The sequence below is a fragment of the Takifugu flavidus genome, chromosome 5 (genome assembly GCF_003711565.1).
Source record: "Takifugu flavidus isolate HTHZ2018 chromosome 5, ASM371156v2, whole genome shotgun sequence".
NCBI lineage: Eukaryota > Metazoa > Chordata > Actinopteri > Tetraodontiformes > Tetraodontidae > Takifugu > Takifugu flavidus.
Genome location: NC_079524.1, coordinates 16,257,952 through 16,277,913, shown reverse-complemented (window position 1 = coordinate 16,277,913; position 19,962 = coordinate 16,257,952). Strand labels below are relative to the sequence as shown.

Below are 19,962 nucleotides of genomic sequence, written 5' to 3'. Positions count from 1 at the left end.
CCAGGTGAGAGTTCCACACCGGGAATCCTTCTAGAAGGTTCCGCCAGCAGCCAAAATCCCGATTTCCACATTGCTGTTATAAAGCAGATACTCAGACGGTCACATGACTTTTCAGCAAGGCTGCAGTGAGTTTTAATTTGAAATTTTGTTTTTTAAATGGCGTTTATGGCATCAGCGGAGGGGACAAAGAACTCCGACTACTGCGCTGCCAAATGTTCGCGTCTTCCCTCGGAACCACAGGCGTAGACGGAGATGCTGCTCATTGGCAAAGGGAATAACATTTAAACCCCGTCCCACTTTCAACAGACTCTAGCGCAGCATTCGGTGCCATTGTGTCCAAACCGATTTCACATCCTAGTTAAGTACACTCACAAATCTGCGGTGCCATGGTTTCTTACCTCTCATACTCTGGTGAATACACACACACACACACACACACACACACACACACACACACACACACACACACACACAGAGTCACATCACCAGGCTTGTCACTGCCTTTTATCCATCGTCAACCTTCAGCTGTATGGTTTATCCGTTGTGACACTATTGCAAAGTGCTTGACTGCATTTTGCCAACAGACTGCAACACTTTAAGTGTACTTAGTCATGCATCATTATGGCAGACTCAAAGCGGTGTGTCTGGGAACGCCTGCAGATGGTGGAGGCTGAAACATTTGGAAAGGAAACCTCTGTGACAATGATGCTTATTGCGTGAGTGTACGGGTGCAGGAGTGTATCCGTGAATTAGCCAGCAAATTCATGCTAATCCCGCATTCAACAGGCTCCAGCGAACACGCGTGTGCCATATATGAAACGCACGCGCACGCGGTTGCAAGAGGGAGCCTCTCATGTGCGTATTGATCAGTCATTGTTTGCTCCAATCAATGCTGACTTTCTGAAGCGTGCCCTCCTCTTCTGTTCTTCATAGAGGCTTAACCCCCCCCCCCCCCCCCCTCACATCACATTCTGCCGCTTTGTTCTCCTCTTCAAACCAGCTGAAAGTGTGATAGCATTACTGTCACTTGTCACTTTCTCTTTATTTCAATGGATGACAAAGCGTTCACGTTTCCGTCTTGTGCTTCACAGGGGTGTTTCTAACGCATCTCTTGTGCGGCTGAAAGATAAACGCTAGCTTCATTCAACGCGCGTCGGATTCGAGGCTCATTCACGACCCCTTTATTCTTTAAGGAAATGAAGAAACCATTAGCAAAATATTCACTCACACAGAAAGAGAATCTTATCTTTATTCCGCCTGACCGTGCAGAGCCAGATTCCTTTTGACATCATTATGTAAAACCAATTTCTTTTTCACATCATTTCTGCTGCGCTGCATTACCACATCTATACACACACTGTTCTTTATTACAAAGTAGGTGGCCTAGAGGAATATATATGCATTCATTCCCTTTGGCATAAAATATGCATATAGGTGCCTCATTTCATCTCCAATCTGTGTTATTCCTTTAAAAATTCACCGCCGCCTGCAGTCTGGCTTTAATATTTAATTTGACAACTTTTTAATCTGTCTTTGCGTGATGATGAAGTAATCGTCAGCTGTCACCAAAATGATTGAATTATGCAGCACAATGGGGCTGGAATGACTCAAAGGTTGTAGGCTTCATTGTTTGTTTTGCCTCCGTCACAACGCGAGCTTGAGGGAAGGAATATCCTTTCACACGCTAATTTATCTGCCGTCTTTATTCATCTCATTCTCCGAGGCCCCCACATGTAGCACCGCTAAGCACAACATTAATATATCATTCACTACTTTTGTTTACCAGGCTTTGGCTGGAAGCAGCCGCATTTGCCCGGTGTTTAAAAGACAAATGCAACTTTGTGCGTCGCCTTTCACCTTTTCTCAAAAGCTAACACATGTTTGCGTCGCCCTCTTGTCCACCGCTGCTTCTGAATGCTAATATTTCCTAACTGTAGGCAGCCCGACCAGCCAATCACGTGCAAGTGCGTTCTCAGCGTTCCCAACGATTAAACATACAGGGAAAATCTTTTAAAGATGAATTCAGTCTACGCTAAATTGACAATTCCGTGATGCTTTAGCTGAATAAAAGGGACGTTTCATGGCCAAATGGAAGTGTGGCCATGTTGGGGTCCACCAGAAAGGGAGCCAGTTCCCCCAGTTCCCCCAGGCTGCCTCCACCCTCAATTTGCTGTTCAAGGTGTCCCAGATGGGTGTTTAGCAGTCCCGGTCTGGGATGTTTCCATGCTGTCAGCACGGAGGAGAGGCTACCAAACCATCACTCACTGGAGCTGTTTACATTTGCAAGTCTTTAATCCAGCTGCAACCTTTAAATCTCCACCTGCTCTGTAATATTGTGACCGAGTACCTGGAGCCAATGAACTGTTCTGCTGCGAGGATCCGCTGTTTGCCCCACACATGCGGCTTTTGCTGACATTCATTTTGAAACCACTCAGAGCACTTGAGTAACAATACAGAGGCGAGAGTGCCTGCTGAGCTCCACAGTGAATATACCTCTGACCCAGAGCGGGCGAGGGGAGATTTATGAAATCCACATGTTTAATACATTTCATTTTGTCCCGAGGATTTGTACTGCTTACCACAGTAGTTTGGGTTGGAAAACGGTCTGTGTAGTCACAGCTCGTATTGTCTGAGGAGAATAAACCCTGTCTGAATCCAGCTGCTGAAGATTTGTTTCCCTTTGCCTTCGACACATCAGCCTTGTTCTGGCTGAGCTATTGCATCTTGTGGCGCCGGAGTGTTCAGTAATCTTTAATGCATAAAACCCTGCAAATCCGGTACATAAATGAAAAAGATAACTCTCATATCAGTATGGGGACATAACAGGAGATAGCGGGGTAATTTAATAATGGTTTGACACTGGCCCCGCCACGATACCGCGTGTGACCTCTGCGTATTCATTGTGCCGCGCCACTTCTCCTGTGCATCGCAACACGCCATATGGATTGCAGGGCGAAGAGGCTAGTCACTGAAATATTTGCTTTCCCAAAGTGTTGACACAGGAAGGAAAAAAAGCAGAACCGCCGCTGTACTTTGTTATCAAGAAGCCGTTATCGCGATAAAGTGTTTGCCTACTTAATGGTGTTTCCATTTCATGTTAGCGTTTGTCGTCAGCTTCCCCTTCGGAGCAGGAAGGAGCCGCTTTCTCGTAAAGTAAGTGCCGCTCTAGCTTAGCGTTTAGTGTTTGCTCTTCCTGTGAGAATCAACACGGCGACAAACAGTCCGTAGCTTAGTCGAGCTGCCGCCGAAAGCGCCAGTGAGACCGTGTGTCCAGCATTACAGCTCTTCAGATAAGGCGTGCAAAGCCATAATTCCGTGACTTCCTCATGTGTAATCACATAAACCCGACCGGTTAACTAGAAACTCCGCGGCCCAGGTTACACGAGGACCTGATGGATGCGTCTCTAACATCTGTAACCAATAAACATGACAAATGATTACAGTTTATACAACCCAGGACACAAAGCCTTCTAAATGCTAAAGTCAATGAGAGTTATTTGGTTTTTATTGTGCTTTGGTTGGGTCGCTAACGTTCACGCTAACGTTTTACGCGGATATTATATTACTTAAACACACACGTTGGATCTGTTCCAAGAAATCAGTTAAAATTTTGTAAAGTTGTGTAGCTAGGGTTAGGGTTAGGGTTAGCTACAGACAGTCTTAATGTTTCAGTCTAGCTCTTGTTATTAAAAATTAAAGTTAAACCCCAAAAAGGCCTTTGAGGTTATACCATTATAATAAGGCGGGAGTTTGTCTGTATCCGGGTATGCCGCTGATACGAGGTTGAAGAGTTTATGAGTAGCGACCGAGTCGGCTGCAGCGAGTTGTAAATCCGGCGGAGTCCTTGTTTTTCCGAGCGGAGTGACGGTCCAAAAGCTTGAGTCAACCTCTGCGGTGGGGCTGAAAACGGGAGCGCCTCACCTCCGTTTCTGCCCAGCAGACAGCGGCGGTGGCGGCGGCTTCTCCCGCTCTATTTATTGACTTGTTTTACTAGCTTGGGACCGGATGCTTTTATATGAGCCTGCTCAGTCTTAAGAGTCTCCAGACATTTACATTATTCCTGACTGAGTTACGCTCACGGTAAAAGTCTGCCGGCAAGGTCAGATATATGCTCCCCCGTTACCTCCTCCATTTTATCAAAACGCTGTTTTAGGTATTGTTACAGTACTTGCTGTCTCATTTTTGTGTGTGTGTGTGTGGTTGGGTTTAGAATGAATTAATTGCCTTTCTTGTGTTTTATTTGTGGGGAAAAAAAGGCTGTTTTCAGGGTAATTATAATCCGTGTTCCTGGTGAAGGCTAATTCAGTCATATAAAAGCAAAGATTTCTCAAGGCTCTCAGAATGATCTTTGCTGGCTAATCTGCACAACTGCAGTAGAAGATAATGAATGCAACACGGGAGTCGCAGCCAACCCTCCCTATCCCGCCGCCGCCGTTACCCCGACTAAAACCCAGCAGTATTTAAATGCTATTTCGTTTTAGAATAAACCTCTTTTCTCTCCCACTGTGAAAATATTGAACTCTTTCACACAGATGTCATCTTAAGCAAAGCTTATTAAAAAAGATGGACATCAAAGTTGCCAGTACCCATTTATCTTATAATGCTCTAATTGGCCACCACAGGCAAGGGAACAAGTACTCCAAAATAGGAGGCGCTGAGTGGTTGGGCTAAAGAAGAGGATGTCTAAAGACCTCTCAGCGGATTCATCTCCAATAAATCCTCAAGAATATAAGCGGGGCTTTTCCAGCCAGTATGGAATCTCACAAATACATTATGCAACCTGATATGCGTGACAAACTGAACTCTTTTGGCGACGGGGCTTCGTTTCTTTGTTCGGTTGTGTTTCGCCGGTCTGACCCGTGGCGTCGACGCCCCCCACCGGGCAGAACGCCCGGCAAAGGTCAAGCGGCCTTTGCAGGAATGAGCGGAGCGCGACTTCCAAACCCAACTGTAACGTACTCAAGTGTCTGAATGAATTTTGATTGCGCCAGAGTCGGCGCCACCCCATCAAACGCCGCGCCCGGGCCCGGAGTAAATAATGTATTATGTTTTCCACTCAAGTGGGCAATAAAAAAAAACCACACAAAAACAAAGTCATTAATTGCCCACATACAGTAACCAAACGCCATCAAGAGCCGGTGCTCTCATTAACCTGGCACCTAATTATCTGCCTCCAGTCAGGCTCCTGACAAGCCCCACCGCCTGAACCCTCGCTTTGGTTGTGTCGTGTCAGCAGCCAGCAACCGCAGCGGCGGGCATCACATACAGGAGGAGACAAAAGCTCCGCGCGCCCAAGGTTCCCTCCACCATGTTGGTCCTGCTAATGTCTTCCCTTCCAATTAAATCTGCAACTGTTAATTATTGTAATTACGAGGGTGAGCCGCCTTCCAATCCCTCCTTCGCAGAGGCCGCGAGAGCGGTTGTGGTGCTTCAGTGGCCCCCCCGAGTCCGCTCCGCTGGTGTCCTGGCAGCCACCCGGTTGTCGGGTGAGACCAACACGTGACAGTGGTGACGTGGGGGAAGATTGTGCGGTTCATCTTGGATAACTGGGCGAGTCAGTCACGGCTGATGAGCACGATTCCATTTGAAATCATTAAACACTGTGCAAAGTCCGTGCTGGGGCTAATTAGCTTCAGCTCCCTTCATTTCCTTCCCGCTACCTTGTTTGCAGGTGATTCCACGCTATATCAAATCCAGCAACGCGGGGTATCACACACGTGCACTACGTGCGGTACGCAACGTGCAGCTTGCCTTGTTCCATCTGAAAAATGCTCCACTTTTCTCAGAAAAGCTTTATTTGTGCTGTTTACTTCTATGAGCAGACATTCGTTTGTAGTTTGGGATAATACGGGTTTATACATGTAAGAAAAGGATCGTCGACAAAAAATAATCATTTTAAGGCGTCTTTTTCAACCACAAACATTGTTTTATAATTGTGTTAATTTATGCAGTGTGTGTGTCTATATATCTGGATGTATTTTTTTTTTTTTTAATTTATTTTTGAGTATTTGGGGGGGCTTTTTTGTTTGTTTCTTGTGCATTGGATTTTACAATCTGGCTGAATGTTGTCTCTTTCTGCTTATATTGTCTGTAGGTACAGAGTAGTAATAATGGGGGGGGGGGGGGGGGGGGGTGCTGGCGTCCCTGCCAAAATTGAAACCAAAACCTTCCCTCTTTGTGGATCATGTGTGCACTGAAAGGACGCCGTTGATGGGATGAGACCAAATCACTCGCAGTTGCTCCGCTCCTTTCCCGTGGTAAAATAAGACTCTGCTCTCGTCGCGTTCTTTGAGAGACACTTGATCCGAAGTGATGTGTTGACTCTAAGGCGAGCTGAAAAAGAGTGGATGGCAGGCCGGCTGCCTGTTAAGTCTCTGCGTGTCTCAACATCCTCTTTGGCCTGCTTCTGTCACAAGATGTTGTTTGGCCCAGACCTGATTGCGCTGCACTCTGCAACCCAAGTGGCAACGGCAGCTCAGGGTGCTTGCACACAAACAACACCCCCCCCACACACACACACGCAGGTGCAGCCCGGAATACCGGAGGTCCGCAGCGGGCTTTATCAGTCCTCGGAAAAATCCGTACGTCAAGCGCGGGTTTATTCCAGTGTCATAACGCTGGTTTGCCTCATAGCAGAGTCCTTACATGCAAGAGGAGCTAGCAAAGGATTGTGGCTTCGCAGTTGGGGACTGAATTTGCTTCCATAGAGCAGTGAAGGAACACTGAAGGAAAGAGCAGCTCCTTCTGCTCCAGGCAATGCAGCCTTTTCGTGGATCCACCTAAATCTAAATGATGGACTGTCAACTCTCGTGCAGAAATGCCACTGCAAAGAATAATCTCTCTGGCAGTGGATCATGCTTGGCTGTATGCTACCGATGCCATTTCCTTGTTTATGCGGGCTCGTAGTCTTCACTCGCATGCATGCAGACACGAGCACATGCACGCTCGACAACAGAGCACCCACACAAAAGGCTTCCAGCCTAAATCCTTTCATCGGGAGCGTACAGTGAAATATATGGGATTAATAACCCGAATAGCATTATTTTCTTCACCTCTAGCCTTTAAAATAACGCATGCTTGGCTTGTTCTGTGGATGTAGGGTTTGCCTGCGTATTTCCATGGTTATCAGCGTGTACAAGACCTGCTGGGTGACCTGGTTTCATGCAATCTCCATCTTCTAATTAGAAGGATGCGGAAAGGCTGGAACGAGAGGAGGAGTGATTAGTTGCCTTTGGGTATTTCATAAGTGGCTTTCAGTGCCACATTTGCATTATTTGCTTGGGGTCTGAATAACAAATCAGTCTACCTTTGCAACAAATTGAGGCTAGCAGCTAGATCATCAATACATGAAACATAAAATGGAAGTGGGGGAAAAAAAAGGAAATAAGCAAAGCATGCTAACACAATATAGGGGATAAAATGAAGTATTGAAACACAGTAAACAATAACTGTCTCCCATGATTCCAACCCTAAGTGGGCTTCCAAAGCACAGTTTGAAATCTCTGGCTGAATACATTTTTTAAATCTTTTGCTGAATAAATCATTTGTATACTCACACATAGACGCAACGCAATTATGCAGATTTGCTCCGCTACAGTCGAATTAGGAGGGACTCGTTCATGTTTGCACCTAGAAGCTTCGGTTTTATGGAAAAGGATCGGGATCATACGTCATGTACATCAAACAGAATTCCGATTTTTTTCCCCTCCTAATTTTAATTTCAGATGTTCAAAAACAAGTTCTTGCAACATTAAATATAAGTCTCTTATCCACTGCGTGACCAGATGGGTGTTAATGGAACCCCGTCCCGCATGAGGTCTGCGGGGTTGGTCAGTGTGCCCGTGTGGCGGAGGTCCTGTCCGCTCATTCGACCACCCCCCCCGTCCCTCCGCCGCCAGGCTTTGGCCGTTTGCCCACGTCTTCGGAGGGGAACAAAGCCCTCTCCAGCCTGTCATGTTACGTGTCGCTTCCCACAAATGTCAGTGCCACCGTGGGACAGTGATTAATTTTGGTGCACTTGGCAAAATGTCTTCAAGATGTTTGTTTGGGTTGTCTCTTCCCACCCCCTTGCCCACCCCTTGATCCCCCGCATGTCTCGGAGTCGCGGGTCGACAGTGGCGAGCTCACCCCCCCCACCCCCCACCCCCGCCGTCATGCAGTCTCAGCCTCCCCCTCTTTTCGGAGGCGGGCTCATCATCATCATGGAGACACAAAGCGCTACCTGACCTGACAATGATCTTCTTTTCTGACCACAGCCACTTTTTGACCCCCCCCCCCACCCCACCCTCCCTCGCTGTCTGTTGAGTGTATGCTGGTGGTGTATGATGGGAGAAGGCTTGACCCAGCATGAAGGAGCTGCAACACTTCACTGTCAGGGGGGGCTGATTAGCTTATCACTCAATCCGCTGAGAAGAAATACATCATTACGGTAGACAGGGATTCCCCAGTTCAGAGTCTGCTTTTAATCATCAAACTCTGCCCCCCCCCCCCTTTCAGCCTTACCTCTGAAGCTGATCCCAGAGCTTTGGGTGTAGGAGTATAGATGAGGTGATTAGAGTTAGAGCGCTAACAACAGGATGTAATCATTTACATGTTCTGCAAATGGTCTAATTATTATTTGATGATTTTATTTGCCTACGTCCATGAGCAGCGTTGCCCCTGGCCTGGGCTGACGGGCTCTAAAAGTTACGTTGATGAACGTGAAACAGGCTAAAATAGGTGGTGATGCTAATTTAGCAGAAGGTAAAATGATTATGCTGGGACTGAGGCTAAATGGCTACAGTATATGGTATATAAAATATAAAAATATGGTAATGGCGTACAATACAGGACTGCTGTCGTATCTGCTGTTTTGTACATTAAAATCTAATTTCTAGATGTGTGATGTTTGTATTGAAACAAGATTAGTTTTGTTCTGTAGTTTAGCAGAAATAAATATAAACCAGGAGCCTGAAATTAGAACAAGCTCATTGTTGTATTGTTCTGTGTAATTTAGTAATATAATGTGTGAAAGTAGCTGTAAAGTTTATATTGTGCTAAAAATATGTTTGGAGACTGACGTTGTGACTGGAAAATGTGCGTTGGCTTCTCCAAAGTGTGGCATCAGGTATGGTAATTACACTGTCATTAACATTGGGAATAGTTAATGTCTATTAATGTGTTAATGGCCTGTTAATTACTGTACATGCTAGAGCACACCCGCAGGCATTCTCTTAGATTTTTTTTTTTTTTGTGCCGTGTGGATTTAGGCCAAGCTTAAAAGAGCAGCGATGAAAGAGGATCCTTATGTTTCATTTGTCAGAACAAAGGATTTCCAATGGTAATTTGATCTCGCTCCCTGCCTCTGGAGCTGAAAGTCACTGATCTGGGCGCCGCGACAAAAGGAGGCGATATGAACTCCGAGGAGCTGTGGAGCGCGGCTGCAGTGCGCCAGCCTCTTTGTGAAATGGATCCTCTGAGGCCTCCGTATTCTCTGGGGGATCGCTTTGGCAGTGGGCTACAATAACATGGTGGATTAGAAGCTATAGATCCGGAGTTAAAGCTCACCTCGGATGAGCTTCGGTAACAGGCTAAGGCTCTCCGCCGTGGCTTCTTTCCTGCTTTTCTTGTTTCACTGCAACATCTACCTCACGTGTATAAGAGAGACGACCTTTGCGGCTATCGGCAGGAAATAAATTCTGTTTCGATCAGTTAGCTTTGGGAGACCTTTGCGGATCAATGCAATTAGATGAACAGAGTGTCAATACGTGGCTGTGCACCGGAGGCACTGGTCAGCAAAGGGAACTGGGATTGTAGAGACATTCTACTCAGGTCAACGGGAATTACTCAACCAAATCAAATTCTAGAATGTTAACGCAAGAATGCTGCTGTCGCTGGTCGCTGAATGGAAGCGCGAAGATTGTCCACACGTCTCTGGACGTTCTTCAAGGACTATCAACGGCATCAATTCCTTTTAGTCCTCTTTATTGTGTCGCCATCGATCAAAGGATCTTAGCTGAGACGATTCAGGATTTCAAACTGCATCACAAGATGCTCGACAAAGACTGACGGACGGCAGATGCTAAACTGGCTGGAAAAACCCGCAGGTAAATGCAGGTTTTAGCCAAATTCACAGGGATACGTTGACTTGACCCCAAAACAAATGTTCCATTTGTAAAATTACAAAGCTCTTCTCAGTTTTCCGCAATTGCGATGTGTTTATATTCTATAACTGCAAAAAAAAAGCAACAACCCAGTTTTGTCTTTAAGAGCTTTTCTCTTCTACTGTCTGACAGCAGCGTTAGCGCAGCAGTGAAGCCCCTTCCCTGTTCTGCAGGCCACATTAACCCAGCAGGGCTCTGGCTTTATGGCTCTCCTGCTCACACTTCAGTGATGAGAGTAAACAAGCAGAGGGCCAAAGGTCAGCAAAGCCCACAGAATAAAGAGGGCAGGAGGGGGGAGGCACGGGGAGAAAAGAGAGCAGGCCCGAGGCAGTGCTCAGATCACTGTCAGGGCTTCAAGCAGGCGATGATGTACGAGACAACAGCCCAGGACCGGAAATGATTATAAACAGAGAACAGGAGAGACTATATGAGAGAAAAGGGGCTGTATTGTCTTTATCTGTCAAATTTGTTGCTTCCTCGCGTCTGATAGCGCCACTGAAACCTGTGCAAAAAAAAAAAAGAGAGCTCCCTCTGACTGATAGGGATGGAGTAATCGCAGCATCTGCTTTTATCGGCCTCACGCAGGAGAAATGAGGGACAATCATGTGGCCGAGTGCTCTTTCCTCCGCTCCTCCACCTGTGTTATTAAAGGACAAATGAGGCAGATGTTGCATGAAAGTTGGAATTTTACATCTGTTGTCTTCCCCTCCCTCACACATTGCTGTCTTGTAATTAATCGAACCAGCGTCGTCCTCGTTTGGATCTCCTCATTCTTATATTTACGCTGCTCCCACCAAGGTGACACGTCTCCCGTTTTCTCTTCTGCGCTGAGAATAATCCCGCTTTGACTGTGGAGGTGGATTAGAGCTAAACTCGGCCGCCCAAACTTGTTTTAATACCCGTATCATCAGACAAAAACAGGATAAGGATTTGAGCTGCTAGCATGCGACTGTGGCTTTGCGGAGTTGCTACACAGATTTGTCAACCGCACAGCAAATTAAAGATATTATCTTGGCTGGAGCCTATTTTGTGGGAGTTGTGTGATGATTCTGAGCGCAGACGGGGAACCCTCCCAATAAATGCTACCCAGATAAAGCTGTTAATTAAATAGTTTGGTTTCTGTCAGCTATCCTTTCTTATTTACGCTTGTCTTTTTTTAAATTTCATTTTACAGTTTACGGGCTTGAGCCGTCACGCCTCCCAACGCGTTATGAATGGCCGGCTGTAGCCGCTGTGGCACAAATGCACCCTGGTGGACTCCTGTAGGGCTGCACATATCTCGGGGCAGCCCAGTAATCATTTTTATCCCACTGATTTCCCAAATAGAAATGGGCACGTATGATAAAAGTGTCACGGCCACTCCACATGTCAGCGGGCTAACAGGATTACGTGTCACTTTCCCGTGTCTCGCTCTGTATTTCCTTTGCCGTTAACGGCCGCGTTATTGTGCGCAGGAACTTTAAGGTAATATATGGTAAGAGTGTAGTGGCAGTTTATGGCCTGTGATTATTCAGTTTGAATGAAACTGGTGATTTATGCCCATTTAGCTGAAAAGCCCTGTAAATTCCCCCAGTTGCATTTCCCCGTAGATACTGGGGGAGTGGAGTGGAAGTGACAACTGGGGTTCGTTGTGGAAAGGCGCGCTATGTCCCCAGACTTATATTTAATATACCTGACGTGGGAAACATGCCTACCTACTTACCACTAGCGAGTAAACAGAACAATAGAGATTGGAGCAGCGGTGGCCGACGCACCGACGAGATGGTTGATATTTGAACTAAGATGAATCGATGCAAAGCCTCAATGTCTATCAAGCATTATGATTATTCTCTTGGTAACTCAATTTCATGCTGTCACGATGCTTTCAGTTTGAAAAATAGCCTTCCAACAGGCTTTCCTGTAGTGATTATTCTCATTATTTATCAATCTGCCGATCCACGTAATGATTAATAAACCCTCAATTTCTTACATGACTTGACGGAAAATAGCGACAATACAAAAACAGCATGTTAAAACGTCCATAAACCAGCGATTCAGAAACCAGAACGCTTAAAAATGAACTGGTTCTTTCCTTTTTTAGCCACCGTTTCCCCCCATGAGGTCACAAATACAGCAGCGTTATATATTTATTTTTATCATCATGTGAAAATGTCTAGCTCCAATGCGGCGACATAAATCCCACCCCATTATTTCGCTTTACACCACATAAAAACGTGCGTAGGGGAGAAACAAGTTGAGCCTGTCGGGACCAGGAGGTCCGGGCGGAGATGATGAGGGTGAGGTTTACTGGAGCAGCAGCGTGTTGTCCACATGGATGGCTTGGCTCCGTGAAGCCTGATGGAGAAACGTCCAGCGTCTCAGTGTTTCCAACACAAATAGCCACATTCATCCAGTCCTCTCACACCATTACACCATAACCACCGCAAGCCAGTCCTTCTGGAAATAGAGGCAAATTTATCTCTGCGCGCGTGAGGCTGTAGAAATCTCCGACGACATCGGTGGGGTGCCTCCATCATGGTGCGTTTAGCGGGTTTCCTCTCTTTGTTTTTGAACTTGCTGTTTGCTCCCTAGCATTGACTGTGCAGGGTCACTCAGTGGCAGGCCGCTAAAAGGGCCTTCTCTGATTGCACGCCTCCTGCCTGACACAATGGAGCCGCTAATCTTCTTATTTAGAATCCAGAGGCTGACCATATCTTAATGAAGCTGTAATGAGCTGTTAAAAATCCCTGAATTGTGGGATTATTGAATCGAAACAACTCTGGTAATCATAATGTTCAAGTAGCCACTCAGTATTTACTGCCCATCCAGGCGCGTCTTTCTCCGTGGATCGCTCACAAGTGCTGCTCTGACCATTAGCTTCTTTTGTCTACCTCGCTGCAGCGCCCGCTGTCGCACTGCTGGGCTTTTAAGTCGCGCACGCACGCTGTTGATATTCGGATCCGCAGACTGACTGGTGGAAATAAGTGGTGTGTTTGTTTTAAAAGTCACCCGCAAGTAAAATAATGCAGCGGGTTTTGTTGGCTGCTGGGCAGATGCTTTCTGCAGGTAGACTTTTCTGTTTAGCATCCTTTCTCAGAGTACAAGTGCCACTTCACCACTGAGCATTTGTCACTTTATGGATGTTGCTGTCATGTCAGCCGCTCTGTACACACAGTGTGCAGAGCCGTGTGTAAATAAAAGAGAGCAGCCAGAGACTTGGGCGACAGCGACACGGTTCGTAAAGGGGAGGCAGCCGGTTCATACCTGCGGATGCAAGAGACCGTGGAGATGCTTTGATCTGGTTCTGTTCTGCATTGTGACGTCTTGCTCTCGGAGACCACTTGCTGACCCTTTGTCCTCTTTGTTTTGCTGTTGCTGCAGGTCTCAGCATTCGTGGTGCCCAGGAGGAGGATCCTCCAGACCCCCAGCTCATGCGCCTGGACAACATGCTGCTGGCCGAGGGCGTGGCCGGGCCAGAGAAAGGCGGCGGATCTGCAGCTGCTGCAGCTGCGGCGGTGGCCTCGGGCGGGACCGCAGACAACTCCATCGAACATTCTGACTACAGAGCCAAACTCACCCAGATCAGACAGATCTACCACACAGAGCTGGAGAAATATGAGCAGGTAAATGGGCAGTCCTCTAATACTTACACACACACACGCACACACAGTCTTTTGAGATTTGTACAAATTGGGAAACAGATCTGGGCTCCAATCTGGATCTCCTCTTTACACAGTTCATCCTAAACCAGGGTCTGCGTGCTAATATTAGCATTGTAGTTATTAACTATGTCGTGGAGGAGCGACATCTGCTCTGAATGAACCAATGCTTGAGCTTCTCATCAAACATGAGAGCATTATGGGTGAAACAGTCAGTGTAAGAGTGGCGCTTCAGTAAAGCCAGGAAGGTAAATTAGACTAATTTACTGGGCACTCTATGAAAGAGGATGTGGCTACAAAGCACTCTGCATGGAGTAAATGCATCTTTCTTCAGAGCGTTTCCAGGTTTTAATTATCTAAATGTAAATACTTAACAAATTTTATTTAGCATAATGAGCCAAAGTGTGCTCCGTGCAAATGAGTGATTCTAATTCATCATGTATGAAGTAGTGGTTTAACATGAGGCTGTGTAAATTCAGTCTCCATTAAGACTTCAGCGCATTGTTAAATCTACATGTTCTAAAATGACTTCACCTGTTATGTCGAAGCAAAAATGTGTAATGGACTCATTTGCTTTGCTTTGATTTGATTTCACATGCCTGAAAGCTCTTCGTGGACGACCTAATCGCTGTGACAAATAAAGAAAATCATTTTCTTTCCAAGCCTTCAAACCAGTTTACATATAGAGCAAGACTTTAAACACCGTGAGGGAATAATTGATATTAAAACAATGAATCCTATTTGAACGCTTTACTTGTGGGGAGTGGTTAAAGGTCCACCGCTGAGCTCTCTGCTCTTTCATTTAAACAGGCCTGCAATGAATTCACCACTCACGTGATGAACCTGCTGAGGGAACAGTCCCGCACGCGGCCCATCTCGCCCAAAGAAATCGAGCGCATGGTGGGGATCATCCACCGCAAGTTCAGCTCCATCCAGATGCAGCTGAAGCAGAGCACCTGCGAGGCCGTCATGATCCTGCGCTCCAGATTCCTCGACGCCAGGTGAGTGTAGGACGTGTAAGGGAGTCTTCGGGCTCTTTCCTTGGGTCCTCCAACAACACCGATCCACAGATTGATAACAGGAAGCAAAGCTATTAGACAGGAACAGAACTATTACATATCTGTGAATGAGAGAAATCAGGATTTCATCGACGAACTGGCAAACTTTTCTGGCTCAGGACGCAGCGTGAGCTTGTCAGAGATGCATGACTGTGATTGTGTCCCATAGATTATCCCCCCCGCACCTGAGAGCAGTTAAGGCCAAATAAAATGGGGAGGGGAAGTAGTGCGTAATGGATGGAGGGGAGGTCACCAGCAGGTGCTGTGATTACTCTAATCACGGACCGCGCGGAGCTGCGCCGGGCACTGCGGCGAGTCTGTCCCGAGCAGCCGCGTGGAAGCGAATTTTCTGCCCACTGCCGCTCCAAGGCCGCGGTAAACAAGGCAAGCAAATGCTCAACATAAGTAGTGGCCTTGGGAGGCATGGGGCGGGTGGGGGGTCCAGAGCTAGTTAGAGTTCGCTTGTTTCTCCCGGGGGTCCCCGGGGCGGCGGCACGTCAGGAGCGATGCTCAACTGTGCATGCCGTGATTTCTATAATGCTCTGAGATTCCCTCCAACTGGGCTTTGCGCTTCGTCACAAAGCCTACCATCCACCACGCTAAACACCACACATTACATGCTTGGACTGGAGATTGGAGACTAACAGACCACATTTAGCATTGTGTGTGCATGCGTGTGTGTGTGTGTGTGTGTGTGGGCTTGTTAGTGTACTAGATAAAGTCTGGTCTTGTGTGCGCTGACAGGATTCACGGCCGTACACAGAATCCTGCACCCAAAGCCTCTCGGAGCCTATCCCTCATTATTTGAACCCTTTATGTGTGAGATTGATTGTGCGATTCGCGCTCTCCAAATGGACGCGCTAATGCCGGTCTGCCATTAATAGGCCTGCTCTGTCTTTCTCCTGTTTTTCCTCCTCAATCAGGCGAAAAAGGAGAAACTTCAGCAAGCAGGCGACAGAAATTTTGAACGAGTATTTCTACTCGCACCTCAGCAACCCGTATCCCAGTGAGGAGGCTAAAGAGGAGCTGGCTAAGAAATGCAGCATCACAGTTTCCCAGGTGGGTAATGTTCATCTAACAGTACCTGGTGGGTACACGAGGGCTCTTTAGTATAGGTCACACCGCCAAAACCCAATGTCCTTAGCTAACCTTGACATTGTGGCTGCCTAATGAGGCTTCAGTCAACACCGGTCCCAGTCAGTCAGAGCGGGGCCACAGGGACAGGAGGAGGTGTACGTACATCATTTTGGCCTCAATCAAAAGCACCACGCTGTCCTTCCTTGTGGTCCCCTGCCATTTTGCCAGCACATTCCCATCCACCATGTGTCCTCTCCCAGTTGCACCTAGGTCATCAGCTGGAGAGACAAATGGCGTCATCCATTACTGCAAAAAAAAACCCCCAAAAAACCCCCCAACTAGTTAAAACTCGGTGCTTCAGAAAGACAGGGTGATAGTTCTGCTCATCGAGAGAACTAACCGTCACACTTATGATATAGAAAAGACACTTTTCTGGGTAAACTGAAGGCAATATCTCTCACACCTAACCCCCACATCTCTGTTGTCTGCTATCACTGTGACTAGATGGTTTCTGATACTCTATTGTTCTATGGCTGTCCTCTTGAGACACCACATGAATCTATACAATAATCTACAGTGTTTTTTTCTTCTGTGCGGGGAGGGGGTGTGGAGGGGTGTAGTCATGCAGAGTCAGATACTGTAAAAGCCCATTCTTTTTTGCCTTCAGGGGGTGGGAAGCACCATCACAGTATCACAGGTATGTCATGACTTCTCCTGATCCACTGTCTTCCATTGTTTTTGTATGTAATATTAAGCCTCACAGTGATGTGATTCCACTACACAGACCCTCCCTCCCTTACACTGCTGGATGGATCACAACACTAATGCTATGATGAGTTGCAGTGTTATATATATATATTTACATGTATATATATTAAAAAGAAAAAAAAAAAACAGATGAGAGGTGTACCCGTCAACATTTACATCCCACCCCTGAGTTACACAGCAGATACTTATAATTCATATTTGTAAATTACACCCATGTCACCATATTATGTGTGTACAAATGTGTTATGAACTTTTGACTATTGTTTACCACATTATATATATTATATATATATATATATTCTGTTTGCTAGAGTGCCTTGAATGTCTGCTTTTGCCTCATGATTAAAACAGGTTCTCTACACTGACTCTCATGGGAACAAATCAGGCCGCACAGAAATTAGAGGGCTTTTAAAAATGCACTTGAGCTCATCTCAGGCTCCATTAGTGGCAGGCTTCTTGACACACAGAGGTCGCAGTAGACATTCTTATTGACTTATTCTTGGTGATTTAGTCTGTTTTAAGTGAATAACCAAGTCAGGGGCTTGGCAGACAGCTAAGTGCATGGTAAGTTTGTTATCTGTCACCGTGTCTCGGGACTTTCTGAGGGCTCGGCCAAGTCATTTTTCACGAAGCCCGAAACTTTTTTCCGCAGACTCAGTTGAGAGCGCGCCCACAGTTCATTAAGTTAAAAACATCCCTTGTAAATAGGACACCAATATCAGTCTGCTGCACCATTTATTGCATGGCTGCTGATGAAATGCAATGCTGGATTAGAGAAAAGTCATCTAAAATTAAATCAATGCAGGGTTGGAGTGCATTTATTTATTTATTTGGGAGTAAAATGCCTGAAAAGACTAAAGAAAGAAGCACATAAAACTATAACCACCCTCCACTGAAGATAACGATTTGCTTTATCATAACTGCGTAGTGTTATTTTTATTTTATCACGGTGACGGCACAGGGATGTTGAAAATGAAATTTAAAATGGGATTTTACCAGACGTTACCAAGGCGATGAGAGCACGGTAGAAAGTCCTGTGCAGGACTCCGGGGTTCTATAATCTCTGTGATTTTAAACCACCGTTTCCATTTGTCAGTCGCAGATCAGAGTGAAACCAGAGTCTCTGATTTGAAGCCTCATTCATTATTAGCGTAGCATGTATATTTAATGGCATCACCTATCTGTGTTTAAGGTTTAGGCCGCTCTAACCTCAGACTCAGCACGATGGTAGACGAAGGGCTGCCTCGTTTTGACCAGAAATAGGGTGAAATAGTTTAAATTATTAACCACAACTCCCAGGGCCTCTCCAGTGGGCAGCACTGAAGGCAATGGGTCTGCACGGTCATTATACAACGGGCGCCTTTGAGGCTGCCGGTGTCAGGTAATTCAATCTCACAACCTGGTTCTCACCGCACATAGGAGTCAATTGAATGCATGGCCTGCCACAAGATAAAAGGGAATTAGTTCTGTAACATGGTTTGTGCTCTGCCCACCAGCGTAGTGTATTTGTTCAATATTTATGTGAACCCGGAGAATCCCTAATGCCAGAGTTCACTGAGCCGGAGACGTCCAGCGGCTGGGATGGGAGGATTTGGTGCCAGCGGCGTGTCCGAGCCTCAAACGTTGCACAGCGGCGCGACGCAATTAACACAGAGAGTTCATCGTAAAGATTAAATAGATTAAAATCGACGCGTTCACCGTTGCTAACTTAGGAAGCGGTCGCATTTGAACCCGGAACCCAACGATCCGCGCGCTTTGCTGCCATATTGGTGTCGCTTAATGACACAAATATGTCTTTGTGGGCAAACAGACTCCAGCTGGCACTTCAATAAATGTAGCCGGGTAAATACACTGCATGCCTGGACATTTTGTCTGATTAAACAAGCTGATGAGGTTTAGAAAACATTTGCTGCAGTTTTTCTGGGGGGGTTGGCCACTCTCCGAGCGCTCCCAACCTGCCAGAATATTGCATCGTCTTTGGTGTAAGCAGGTTAAGTAAAAAGGATGATGGCCTGGGCTTTCATTGCTTCCAATTAAACCTAGCTTGTTAGTTTAACCTCTAGGTAAACCCATCAAACAATTGATGTCAAGAAAGCCCTGCCAACAGTGGTCCTCACCTGAATGGTCATTAATTTTAATTGCCTAGATATTAAAGATTTAGAGGTGCAGAGACGTGCAGGATAGGAGCGATCTGATGTCCCGCAAATGCAGTCGGTTTTTACATCGCAGAAACGATGGGCTGCTGGGGGGATATTAAAATTTAAGCACATGGGTGGAAATTAAATAAAGCATCATTAGGGGCAGCTGCTCTTTGGCTGGTCCAGCCGTGGGCTTTAGGGCCAGAGAGGGGGAGCGGGGGCCAACAGCAGTACAGCGACAAGACACTCTAATTTATAGAACCATTAAAAATGGGCATCATCTCATTATTATTCCATGGTTATTGCAGCAGCGGTGCTCACACACAGGGTCCAGCCCTCACACAACTTATCACTGATGTTTGTTGTCTCCTTTTTTACCTGGATAAGATGTTTCTTTTACTATTAGGCACATCCTTGAAACGTGCGGGTTATTCTTTGTTACGATTACTGTTATTATTATTATTGTTGATCTCAGATTGAGCCCAATTTCTTTGTGAAATGTTGAATATGAGGCACATCTCATATCTGATGAAGAGGTTTTATACTGAGCTGTATTTATTGCTTCATTTATTGAAATTGTCGCCGTTTTGCAGATTGTTTTTTAGAATTTGAAGAAGAAGCCGGGGGGGGGGGGGGTTCTTTTGTGATCCACAATGAAACACATTCAACTCGTGTTGTCTTGTGCTGGCAATACTCAGGTCCATTCACTTGCAGGAAAATGTATTGGGGACATTCAATATCAGCAACTGTACTTTAAAAAGACCCGGTGTCAATCACCCAGACCCACTGCTCTGAAGTCAGCGTGTAAGTGGGTGGAAGATTAACATTCCTAAAAATTCAAGAGGGAGTTCTATCTTTTACAATCAGCTCTGCCATGAGTGCAGACGGAGTCCCTTGTGTTTTGGTTTTGTCTGGAGACGGAGCTCGAGAGCGTGTCACGCTCCCATCCATGAGACGACACAAGCGGCTCCTGATTATGGCTTAATTAGGTTGTGTACCCGGCGGACATTACTGCAGGGGCTGGGAATTTGGTACTTGATGGACCTAAACATGACATCTTGAAACAATCCCACTGCTCGGTGCACGCTGCTGTGGTTGCTTGATGTCTGACTCCTCTGCTCCTCCTCCTTCTTCTGCTCTC

General features: G+C 46.3%; 1 protein-coding gene across 9 annotated transcripts in view; it reads left to right on the top strand.

Moving 5' to 3' along the window:
- pbx3b (pre-B-cell leukemia homeobox 3b) overlaps window positions 1-19,962 on the top strand; it is a 52,536-nt gene that overhangs the window by 27,014 nt on the left and 5,560 nt on the right. For 5 of the 9 annotated variants that reach the window (XM_057033355.1, XM_057033348.1, XM_057033349.1 and 2 more), the window contains exons 3-6: window positions 13,503-13,744; window positions 14,591-14,781; window positions 15,762-15,897; window positions 16,583-16,612. In XM_057033355.1, coding sequence (XP_056889335.1) covers window positions 13,503-13,744; window positions 14,591-14,781; window positions 15,762-15,897; window positions 16,583-16,612 — 599 coding nt within the window. The remainder of the gene's footprint in view (window positions 1-13,502; window positions 13,745-14,590; window positions 14,782-15,761; window positions 15,898-16,582; window positions 16,613-19,962) is intronic. The other 4 variants (XM_057033350.1, XM_057033351.1, XM_057033357.1 and 1 more) reach the window with 1 other exon arrangement.